This window comes from Bufo bufo, chromosome 2, assembly GCF_905171765.1.
Source record: "Bufo bufo chromosome 2, aBufBuf1.1, whole genome shotgun sequence".
NCBI lineage: Eukaryota > Metazoa > Chordata > Amphibia > Anura > Bufonidae > Bufo > Bufo bufo.
This window is the reverse complement of record NC_053390.1, coordinates 380,352,149-380,364,724: the sequence shown is the minus strand read 5'-3', so window position 1 is coordinate 380,364,724 and position 12,576 is coordinate 380,352,149. Positions and strand designations below refer to the sequence as shown.

Sequence of the window (12,576 nt, the reverse complement as noted above, 5' to 3'; positions counted from 1 at the left end):
TCCACAGCATTTACAGTAGTGGAACAGTGGTTGAGATTAAACAATGACAGTGGCTGTAGGGTCAATAAAACATAAAAATCTACCCCAGATTCAAGTAATAAGGACTATTGTATGTGGTAGTTGTTTTAGACAGTCATCTCAAACCAGTGGCTTAAAGTGAACCTGTCACCATGATTTTGCGCATAGAGCTGGGGACATGGGCTGCTAGATGGCCGCTAGCACATCTGTAATACCCAGTCCCCATAGCTCTCTGCGCTTTTATTGTGTTAAAAAACCGTTTTGAGTCATATGCAAATTACCTGATATGAGTCCTGTAGCCGGAGATGAGCCTAGCAGAAAGGAGCCCAGCACTGCCCCGCGTCCTCCCAATCTCCTCTTTGCCGGCTGACGTCACAGAGCTGGAGCGCCGAAATCTCGCGATGCGCGAGCTAGCGCATGCGTAGTTCGTTCCCTGTGCTGATGCCAGCACAGGGAATGAACATGATGCCGACACTGCGCATGCGCTAGCTCGCGCATCGCGAGATTTCGGCGCTCCAGCTCTGTGACGTCAGCTGACAAGGAGGAGATTCGGAGGACGCGGGGCGGTGCTGGGCTCCTTTCCGCTTGACTCATCTCCGGCTACAGGACTCATATCAGGTAATTTGCATATCACTCAAAACGTTTTTTTAACACAATAAAAGCGCAGAGAGCTATGGGACCTGGGTACTGCAGATGTGCTAGTGGCCATCTAGCAGCCCATGTCCCCAGCTATATGCGCAAAATCATGGTGACAGGTTCACTTTAAAGATCATTAAACTTTCTGTTGGAGAAACATAGGAACCTTGTTATATTTGCGGTCAACTGCTGGTGCACCGCTCAGGAGAAGAGTAGGGTGACCATTCACCTTCCACCTCTTCTGCAGTCAGTGATATGTTCTCTTTTCACCCGTTCCTGACCTTCCAACTCAAGCAGCAATCAAACCCTTATGCACATATATTCAGAAATGACATATTCTGCCTGTACAATAATGCAAGTGGTGAATTCACTCTCCGTGTGACCTGCTGTCAAATATAGACGCTCACTAGTATTAAGGACAAAGCATTGTATCCATATACTCAGTCCCATTCTGAATGTAACATTTATCACCCATTGGAGAAGTACATTGGTGATCCTAAACCTAAACCTAGCTTAAGAATATGAGTTCCCTTAAACATTTGTCATTTTAAATTAGTATAAATTAAGTTTTTCAAAAACAAAAATGCGTGCCTGCCCAAAAGCTGAATTCTAGTGATGCTCCATAACAAGTCTGCTTCTCTTGAATACATATTATTCTAACATCCCATTGAGAAGGACAAGTTCTGCTTCATTTTCCAGTTACATCAACGTCAGAACTTGAGTAGCAGCATTGTTGAAGTCTGGGCAATAAGAGATGGAAACACAACCACGATCCAGGCGGTCAATCACAAGCAGTATCTGCCAAGAGTTAATAGGACAATCCAGGGGGGCGACTGTGTTGCCTTTTTCTTGTTGGTCATCTCACTTCACTGGCACATTCGTGATGTCATCTCTTTCTGAAAAATAATGAAATTATAATATTGTAATGAAAAATGATATTCAGTGCATTACTATATAGGCTTCATACATCGAGATTTATCAGTGTCAAACACTACCCTATCTACAAACATTCGTTCTGACCCAATAAGATAGCATCCACACCCTGGTGACCCAGAAGGGTAACATCTATTAAATAGTGGACAGTGGTAAAACTTCTATTGCCTTGTTTCACTGTGGAATAGTTTTTTCTTAGTGATCATTTATGGGGTTGTGAGAAAAATAAATGTTTTTTGAATATAACTCAGCATGAGAAACTAGTGACTTTTGTCATTTACTTTCTGTTACAAAAATTCTCCAGTTGTGTGATATTCTGTTTACCTCATTATAAAGGTGCCCCCGAAATTGAATCTCTAATGTGTATGTCCACAAGGTTGCACATGCTCAGTTCTATCTTTCAATTGCCATCCGCTGGATCTACTGGTGCAAGCTGTGAGCACTGTATCAAAAGGACACACACCCCGAGGAAGGACACACCCACTGGGCTGTCAGCCTGAAGAAAATTGGATCTACGCAATGTAAAAGGCTGGTTCTAGATTCTTTAGAAAATCGATTTTCATTATTACATCAATCACAGCATATCCCCTTTAAGACACCATCCAAAATTCCCTCCATTTTATAGTGGCTCATTGGGCAAGTGCAATCTCTGCAGGTCAGTGGTCACATACCCACTGAAAAGATCTGTTGTGTCACATGAACAGATTTGACTTGGGACTAGTCCCAAGGGCGTTACCTGAGTGCCCCCCCCACCCCACCCTGGTCTTCACCCTTTAACCCTTGTTACAAGGATCTGAACTCCACTGCAGAGATCAAGCAAAGCCATAGTTAGGGACAGACCGAGTACGTACATTCCGATAAACAGTCCAAGGCAAGGTGGGCAGCTTAGGGTCAGTACTGAGACCAGGCAGAAAGACGTCAAATCCAGAAGTCGGTACATGGAACAGGCAAATTACTCCAATATATATCTTGTACCTATATACCATGCATGGAACCATAACTCAAACCCCTATGTAAACACTAGAACGCCACACAAAATTGTGAACAAAAATTTTATTCCATCATCCAACATGTGGACATATACATATGACATAAATATTAAAAAAACATGTACTGAAAAGAGTGCGAGGATATGAAGAACAGATCCCTCCAACCACAGGGACAGATATACATCAATAATGAGGCTCAACAGTCACGGTAGTGTATGATAAACACAGGCCCATAATACTGAAATTGATAGGTGCCAACCGGCATCCTCCAAGAGACATATCACTGAAGACATCAGCAGTAAACCCAAAACGGGAACTGCCAAGTCAACCAAATATAAACTGAGAGCTATAATGCAAAAAGATAATACAGACCAAGGTTAGAGGGAACGGCCCAACGTCCGTTTCGCAGTTGCGCTTTTTCACAGGGCACAACCCACCTATCATCTAACTCCTCCTATATTACTCATAAGTAGCCAACAGCCAATCAGCTGTCTCAATTGCCCGCACCTCCTACTACGTCACCGGCACATCCGATCATGTGCAGTCTCGCGATGCCACAGCCCATCACACGGGAGGACGCACCACGTGACCGATCACATGATATGGCCCAACGCACGGGACGCAGCATCACGCGGCAGTCACACGATCGGCAATGGGTAAATATACAGTACAGACCAAAAGTTTGGACACACCTTCTCATTCAAAGAGTTTTCTTTATTTTCATGACTATGAAGGCATCAAAACTATGAATTAACACATGTGGAATTATATACATAACAAACAAGTGTGAAACAACTGAAAATATGTCATATTCTAGGTTCTTCAAAGTAGACACCTTTTGCTTTGATTACTGCTTTGCACACTCTTGGCATTCTCTTGATGAGCTTCAAGAGGTAGTCCCCTGAAATGGTCTTCCAACAGTCTTGAAGGAGTTCCCAGAGATGCTTAGCACTTGTTGGCCCTTTTGCCTTCACTCTGCGGTCCAGCTCACCCCAAACCATCTCGATTGGGTTCAGGTCCAGTGACTGTGGAGGCCAGGTCATCTGGCGCAGCACCCCATCACTCTCCTTCATGGTCAAATAGACCTTACTTTAAAAGTTTTCCCAATTTTTCGGCTGACTGACTGACCTTCATTTCTTAAAGTAATGATGGCCACTCGTTTTTCTTTACTTAGCTGCTTTTTTCTTGCCATAATACAAATTCTAACAGTCTATTCAGTAGGACTATCAGCTGTGTATCCACCTGACTTCTCCTCAACGCAACTGATGGTCCCAACCCCATTCATAAGGCAAGAAATCCCACTTATTAAACCTGACAGGGCACACCTGTGAAGTGAAAACCATTTCAGGGGACTACCTCTTGAAGCTCATCAAGAGAATGCCAAGAGTGTGCAAAGTAGTAATCAAAGCAAAAGGTGGCTACTTTGAAGAACCTAGAATATGACATATTTTCAGTTGTTTCACACTTGTTTGTTGTGTATATAATTCCACATGTGTTAATTCATAGTTTTGATGCCTTCATAGTCATGAAAATAAAGAAAACTCTTTGAATGAGAAGGTGTGTCCAAACTTTTGGTCTGTACTGTACATAGTGGCTGAAAACAAATGTAAAGTAAGTTAACCCCTTGTAACTATCAAAAAGCCCCCCAAACCCATCTATTACCATCACCTACAATCTCATCACATAAAAAACATACAAATAGGGGGCACATCGCCCAATACATTATTCGTATAAAAAGCATCCTCATATTAAAAAGTCCTTTGCAAAATTAATAAACAATGATAAACAATGATGCATATATATATAAAAAGGTGATAAACATGATATGAATACATAAATGACGTGAAGGACAGTGATTACATAATACAATAAAATAGAATAAAAGTACTAATACTACCGGTATTACATATGTGAGTGAAAGTGACATGCACAAATTAAAATAATGCTAAAAACAGGAACAGGCAAGAAAAAGTGCAAAGGTGCAAGAGTGCAACAATTTTGTGTGGCGTTCTAGTGTTTACATAGGGGTTTATAGAACAGGCAGGCAAGCTCTAATGGCACACCTTTGCAGGAAACTAGCATACTATAACCTATTGATCAGGAACCTTTCCACTTGGAAAGGTGCTTTAAATACCCCAGGGTAACCAGTCAGTAGCTGGGAAAGATGAGGGTGTACACACGCTGGCAAAAGAAGTCATTGGAAATGTCACACTATTTAGACCATTGATACATATGACAGTCCCAAAGAAAATTAATAATGGGTAAGGGTTGAAAGTCCACCACAATAAATATCATCCACAATCACAATTGTAGTATCGAAAAAGTGCTTTTATTGATATATGACCATACACAAAAACAGGACATAAATATTACCCATAATCCTCAACATACGGTGCAAACTTATAATACAAAAGCTTCCTGTTAGGGGGTTCTATACTAGCCTGCAGAAGAGTAAAGCTCCCCCTCCAGGTGTCCCAACATTGACGATGCCACCACAATAGACACATAATAAACATGGCAGACACGTTGTAAACATGGTTCAGATTCAGATTGATGCTAGAAATAAAACGGACATAGAAATGCTCCATAGATAAGCAGTCCCAGGTTGGGTGGTCAAATGATCAGGGCAATCGGTATGTCCCTTGCAACCAGGGCAAGACAGATCCTACAAATACTTCCAGATGGGGAGATTAGGTATTACAGTAGGTCCTCTACTTTGAATTTGATGTTTTAAGCTACACACGCTGGCCCTTTAATAGCTGCAGTGAGCGCATGCACCGTATGGGCAGTGAGAGGCACTGCTGGCAGGAAGCAGCCCTCAGCCTGTGTGGGAGGACAGTGGTACTTCCAGTGGCTAGGACCGCTGGGCAAAGCAGAGAGGGAGGCTTGTGGGACCGGACAGCCAGAGTGGGTCAGCAAGGCCGCTGCAGAAGAGGAGCAGTAGTGGGCACAGACTGCCACCATAACACCCACATTCTGGTGATAAAGGATCAAAGAACTGCTTCATGGAGACCATTGGTAGGTTACTTGTTGTAGTTTCTTAAAGGGAATCTGTCACCAGTTTTATGTCCTAACTAAGGGCATCATAAACAAGTGACAGATCTCCTTAGCAAAATGCTGGGTCACTTTCTTTAAAGGGCATCTTTCAGCTGACCTGTTGCATGTGCCTGCATTGCTGGGAAAAATGAAGGTTTTATATATGCAAATGAGCCATTACTCTAAGAGGCTCTGCTCTCTCTCATTTGATTGGCAGAAAAAACATCAATCATGCCTGGCCCTGCCAATCAAAGTGGAGAGGGCACAGCAGTTGCAGACTGAGCAGAGCTTCTAGGAGTAACAGCAACACCCCCATTGCTCCTAGAGGCTCATTTGCATATAATAAAACATCATTTTTCTCAGCAACGCGGGCACATATGAACATGGGACCAACACAGATGTCTTTAGCTGCCAAGTGCACATGTAACAGGTCAGCCAGTGTCATAGGTACAAATCTGCTGACAGATGCCCTTTAATTGACCGTTTTGCCAAAATCTTATATTGAACAGGTTCAGCGCATGCCAACGAGTCCCAAATATTAATGAACTCCCCGCACACCTGCTGCTGACGCAACTGGAAAGAAACTGTCAATCAGAGGCAGGTGGGCGGGGAGAGCTGTGAACTCATGAATATGCCCACATACACTAAACAGCCCAGCCCTGTCCCTGGAACACCCCGCCTGGCAGCGGGACCACCCTGAAACTCCCGTAAACTGCCCAAACGTTCCTCCTTTGCAGTTGCTCTTCCTCCTTAGACTGCTGCCAACTATGCACATTATTGTTGACCAAACCCTCGTAAATTTGGTGATGCCAGCCAACTATCTCATGTGTATGAGCCTCCCCACGTCTGATCATTGTGTTCTGGCAGTGTCTGGCAATGGCTTTCTCCTCTTTTTCCATTGGAAATACATGCATACTGAATTGTGCATGTATATGTATGGGGGTCAGGAGGGATATCTGTCATCTGAACCAGAGATAGATAAATAAAAAGAGGAGTAGGTGGCTAAACAATTCTTCAGGGGATCAGTGGAACCCTTTGAAGAGAGTGTGTAACCTTTGGGCGCCAGCAGTGATGGATAGGAAAAAAGATGGTGTCCAAGAGGGAAGGCAAAAGTACAGTGGCGGAAGGCTGCTGAGAATAGCGTTAGTAAGTACTGATAGAGTGAGCACTAAAGAGATTGTAACAATGGCGGACCGTGGAGAGTTCCACCGATCTTTCCACTACCTCGTGCTGATTTCTAAGGCGCTCTGTTTTTGCACTTGCTGACCCTTAAAAATCAACACAAGGTAGTGGAAAAATCTGTGGAACTCTCCACGGTCCGCCATTGTTACAATCTCTTTAGTGCTCACTCTATCAATCTGAACCAGAGGTCAGCTCATGGGCACCTTCAAGGGAGTGCTCAAATATCATCAGATCCAATAACAAAGCTTAGTAAGCAGAATTTATGATTTTTTATTTAAAGGGAACCTGACAGCCCACAGGACCTTTTTCATCTGGTCATTGTGGCTCAGAGGTGACTCTTGATCGCCTTGCATAACTTGCAAATCTGCAGAAAATACACTTTTATTCTTGTTCTCATTGTATGCAAATTAGCTTGTTAAAGTCAAGGAGGCTGGCGCAAACCTTCTGGAGCTTTGGCTCCACCTGCAACTTGACTGACGTTCTCCAGGCCATAGAACATCATCCCCTGTTCTCATGAGATCTTGTGCAGGTTCTGTTTGCTTTCACTTCCGGCACATGACCAGTGAATTATGGAGTACAGCAACTGTAGACAGGAGAGCCCTTCTGGCGCATGTGCAGTGAAGCACTATTCAATCAAGCTGCAGGGGGAGAGGGGTGGGTGGGGACAGCTTGACTTCCAGGAGGTTTGCGCCACCCTCCTTGACTTCAAGCAGCTAATTTGCATGCAGCGAGAACAAAAATAAATGTGAGCCACCTCTGCAGCACCATAACCAGATGAAGAAGGTACTGTCAGCGGTTTATATCACATAAACGAGTTGTCTGGTCCCCTTTAAGTGAAAGTCACACTCTTTACCTGACTTCTATGTCAGAAAAAAAATGTAAAAAGTACTTAAGGGTGCATTCACACTAATGCGTGATGGCCATGCCCGGTTTGCTGTCCACAACATGGGCACAGCCGTCACACAGTCGTGTGAATGCGGCCTAAATATGAACACCATAATTCTTAATATATTTATGCCAGACATGAGAAGGAGTTCAATACTGCCCCCTTCCCCCCCTTCCTCCTCACCACAGAAATGATCTGCCTTCATGGTAAGGATACCACGGGGCAACTTTAATCCCTGGTAATCTAGTACTATCATATTAGTACTGAACACTATGGGGGCAGATTTATGATGTCAAAAAGAAAAACGTTGTTGCTCATAGCAAGACAGTTTCATCAGTCTCCCCCTAGGAGTGATTCAGTACACGAATGTTCTTCAGATCTAAAACATCACTTCACCTAAGATATCTTTCCAAGTTTTGTAGAAATAATCACCATTTTCTCACCTAAAAGATCACCCCGTTTGTTTACAGGCTGGGTCTGGTATTACAGTTCACCCCTCATTTCAGTGTCCCTCAACTGACTTTTTATTCTGTTCATGGAACAAAAGCTTACACTATCTTTGCACTGCATTTTCAAGAAAATCCACAAGGTGTCAGCAGAGGAATACTATATAATACATATATCCACTACACTGAATCTTATTAATCTTTATAATAAATGTAGCTGCAATATGAACAATTGTGTTAATCAGAACAACACCAATAAAATACTCAAGTTGTACTTTAGTCTTTATTATTTGGGGAAGTCACTTTCTTGTGAAGTCATTAAAGGAAATATGTCAGCAAAATTTGTATCTGCCAGTTAAAACCAGATAGCAGCACATATCCTTTTTTTCTAATCTCTTTTTATTTTCTGATTACAGATTATTTTATGGGGGCGGCCATCTTGCCTGAGCTGTTCTTAACAGCATTTAGAAAGCATTAAGAAAACTGCTTTACGGCAGCATGTGTAAATCATAGCACTGGACATGAAAAGTTACTGTATAACCTCTACTTCCAAAGTGTCAGACAGAAATCGTGTGTGATGCCACACATCAGTTTGGATTTGGACAAGTACCACTTTCTCCGTTATGCTACATGCACACAACCGTATGTGTTTTGCGGTCCGCAAAACAAAATGGATGACATCCGTATGCCATCCGTTTTTTTTTGCGGATCCATTGTTAGGGACCATTCACACATCCGTCTGTGTTTTGCGGATCCGCAAAACACGGAAAGCGGCAATGTGCGGACCGCACACCGCCGGCACTAATAGAATATGCCTATTCTTGTCCGCTATTGCGGACAAGAATAGGAAATGTTCTATTTTTTTCGGGATCGGAATTGCGGACCCGGAAGTGCAGATGTGTGAATGGAGTCTAACAATGCCTAAAATGGACAAGAATAGGACATGTTCTATTTTTTTTTTGCGCGGCTACGAAATGGACATACAGATGCGGCCAGCACACCGTGTGCTGTACGCATTTTTTGCGGACCCATTGAAATTAATGGGTCCGCATCCTATACGCAAAAAAAATGGAACGAACATGGAAACAAACGACGTTCGTGTGCATGTAGCCTTAATGTGTTCTAGTGATTTGAGCTACACATGATAGAAATCATCACACCCCAGTGCAAGTTGTCTGGGAAAATTGATTGTGACACAAGACAAGTAGGAGCATAGCCATAAATTGTTCAAGTCAATGCAATTTTACCTATATTTACTACTCATCATATTCAGTGAAGCAGAAAGCTTTGGCCTTATATTTAAAATTGGCATCATAAAATACAGAAAATGCACAAAAAAACATATTATAGCCCTTCTTCCCCTTTAAAGGAATATTCCTACAATACAAATGTATCCCCTATCGACAAGGCAGGGGCTAAGTATCTGGCGGTCCTACCAGTTCACGAGAACTTGGGTTCTGCAACCCCAAATAACTGGAGCAACAGGTCTTTTGGACTGCCAGAGATACCAGTGCTTGGTTTGGCTGAGCATGGATATTGTTGTCCATGCAAAAGCGGGACAAAACCAGGAGAACAAAAGGTTCAGATGTTGAAATTCAGCACAACCAATCCTCCTATCCCCTAAGATTATCTGCTAGAGGAGAGTCAGGAGCTCCCCATACACATTAGATTGTCAGCGTAATAGGGGCCTTTAGGATGAAAACAGGGTGAAAGATTTTATGCAGGCCATGTTAACATATGTAGCGATGGCAATAGATACCACTAGAGGAAAGAAATGAAATCTTGGGATCCAGGCCCAATTTCTGACATGAAATATACAATATGTCCGAAACAAAGACTGAAACTACAACTGTTGTTACGAAAGTGGAAATAGATCCACTTTGTCAAGAAAGGAAGTCATAGCCAGCTTCAAACAGGAAGTCCAGGGCACGAATGTGTGCAGGACACGGGTACAACAGTCAATCCGCTTAATCACTTGAACAGATCGGAGCTGGGGCTACTCTTAACCCCTTAAGGACTCGGCCCAATTTCACCTTAAGGACTTGGCCATTTTTTGCTAATCTGACCAGTGTCACTTTAAGTGCTGATAACTTTAAAACGCTGTGACTTATCCAGGCCATCCTGAGATTGTTTTTTCGTCACATATTGTACTTCATGACACTGGTAAAATGAAGTTAAAAAAAATCATTTTTATTTATAAAAAAATACCAAATTTAACAAAAATTTGTACAAAAATTGCAAATTTCCAAGTTTCAATTTCTCTACTTCTATAATACATAGTAATACCTCCAAAAATAGTTATTACTTTACATTCCCCATATGTCTACTTCATGTTTCGATCATTTTGGGAATGATATTTTATTTTTTGGGGATGTTACAAGGCTTAGAAGTTTAGAAGCAAATCTTGAAATTTTTCAAAAACCCAATTTTTAGGGACCAGTTCAGGTCTGAAGTCACTTTGCGAGGCTTACATAATAGAAACCACCCCAAAATGACCCCATTCTATAAACTACACCCCTCAAGGTATTCAAAACAGATTTTACAAACTTTGTTAATCCTTTAGGTGTTCCACAAGAATTAATGGAAAATAGAGATACAATTTAAAAATTTCACTTTTTTGGCAGATTTTCCATTTTAATATTTTTTTTTCCAGTTACAAAGCAAGGGTTAACAGCCAAACCAAACTAAATATTTATGGACCTGATTCTGTAGTTTACAGAAACACCCCATATGTGGGCGTAAACCGCTGTACGGGCACAAGGCAGGGCGCAGAAGGAAAGGAATGCCATATGGTTTTTGGAAGGCAAGTTTTGCTGGACTGTTTTTTTTTGACACCATGTCCCATTTGAAGCCGCCCTGATGCACCCCTAGAGTAGAAACTCCAAAAAGTGGCCCCATTTTTGAAACTACAGGATAGGGTGGCAGTATTGTTGGTACTAGTTTAGGGTACATATGATTTTTGGTTGCTCTATATTACACTTTTTGTGAGGCAAGATAACAAGAAATAGCTGTTTTGGCACCGTTTTTTTTGTTATTTACAACATTCATCTGACAGGTTAGATCATGGGGTATTTTTATAGAGCAGGTTGTCACGGATGCGGCAGTATCAAATATGTATACTTTATTTTTATTTATGTAAGTTTTACACAATGATTTCTTTTTCGAAGCAAAAAAAATCATGTTTTAGTGTTTCCATAGTCTGAGAGCCATAATTTTTTTTAGTTTTTGGGCGATTACCTTGGGTAGGGTATGATTTTTGCGGGATGAGATGACGGTTTTATTGGCACTATTTTGGGGTGCGTGTGACTTTTTGATCGCTTGCTATTACACTTTTTGTGATGTAAGGTGACAAAAAATGGTTTATTTAGCACAGTTAATATTTTAAATTTTTTACGGTGTTCATCTGAGGGGTTAGGTCATGTGATATTTTTATAGAGCCGGTCGATACGGATGCCGTGATACCTAATATGTATACTTTTTTTTTTATTTATGTAAGTTTTACACAATATCATTTTTGAAACAAAAAAAAAAAATCATGTTTTAGTGTCTCCATATTCTGAGCCATAGTTTTTTTTTATTTTTTGGGCGATTCTCAGGTAGGGGCTCATTTTTTGCGGGATGAGGTGACTGTTAGATTGGTACTATTTTGGTGGGCAAATGCCTTTTTGATCGCTTGCTGTTGTACTTTATGTGATGGTTTATTTAGCACAGTTTATTTTTTACAGTGTTCATCTGAGGGGTTAGGTCATGTGATATGTTTATAGAGCCGGTCGATACGGACGTGTTGATACCTAATATGTATACTTCGCGCTGCCTTCCATGCCATCGGGTCCCCCCTACAGCCCCATGGGGACCCGATGGCACCACCGCCGCACCAGGTAAAAGCCGCAAACCGCAGGTCTGAATTGACCTGCGGTTTGCGGCGATCGCCGACACGTCCCGTGACACCCCCCCCTCCCCCGCGCATTTAGCCAAGGTGCCTGCTCAATGATTTGAGCAGGCACCGGGTTCCGATCACCGCCCACTGGGCGGCGGTGATCGGAACTATACATGATGGGTCCCTAAGGGGTTAAGGGTGTTTTCTAAATATCTCCCTTGGTATTCAACCTTTAACTCCTGTACAGGGATCTGGTCTCTGCTGCAGGGGAACTTTCAAGCTGCTATCTCGCTGCCAGGCCATGCCCCCCGGTGACATAACAGCAACAGGATGCAATGCTCTTTCTCCCCACAGCGGGCGTGTGCTGGAGGAGACTAGCAGTGGGCTGATTGCACAGCTGATCTATTCATGTGTGCTAGTGTTCAGACTAATGGAGTGCCGAGTCCTGACCTATCAGGTTCTGATTCTGGGACTCGGTGCTCTATTTAAACCCCTTCCTGGCCTTATACCAGTGCCATTGATAGTCTGTGACTCCCTAGCTGTGTTCCTGGTTTAAGTTCTGTCTGTGCATTT

At 42.4% G+C, this 12,576-nt stretch overlaps 1 protein-coding gene across 1 annotated transcript in view; it reads right to left on the bottom strand.

Annotated features, from left to right (window-relative positions):
- Nucleotides 1-762: 762 nt before the first annotated feature.
- The window catches only part of MOB3B (MOB kinase activator 3B), a 93,798-nt gene continuing 81,984 nt past the window's right edge, over nucleotides 763-12,576 (bottom strand). The window contains exon 4 of the mRNA XM_040417178.1: nucleotides 763-1,550. Coding sequence (XP_040273112.1) covers nucleotides 1,521-1,550 — 30 coding nt within the window. The 3' untranslated portion in view covers nucleotides 763-1,520. The remainder of the gene's footprint in view (nucleotides 1,551-12,576) is intronic.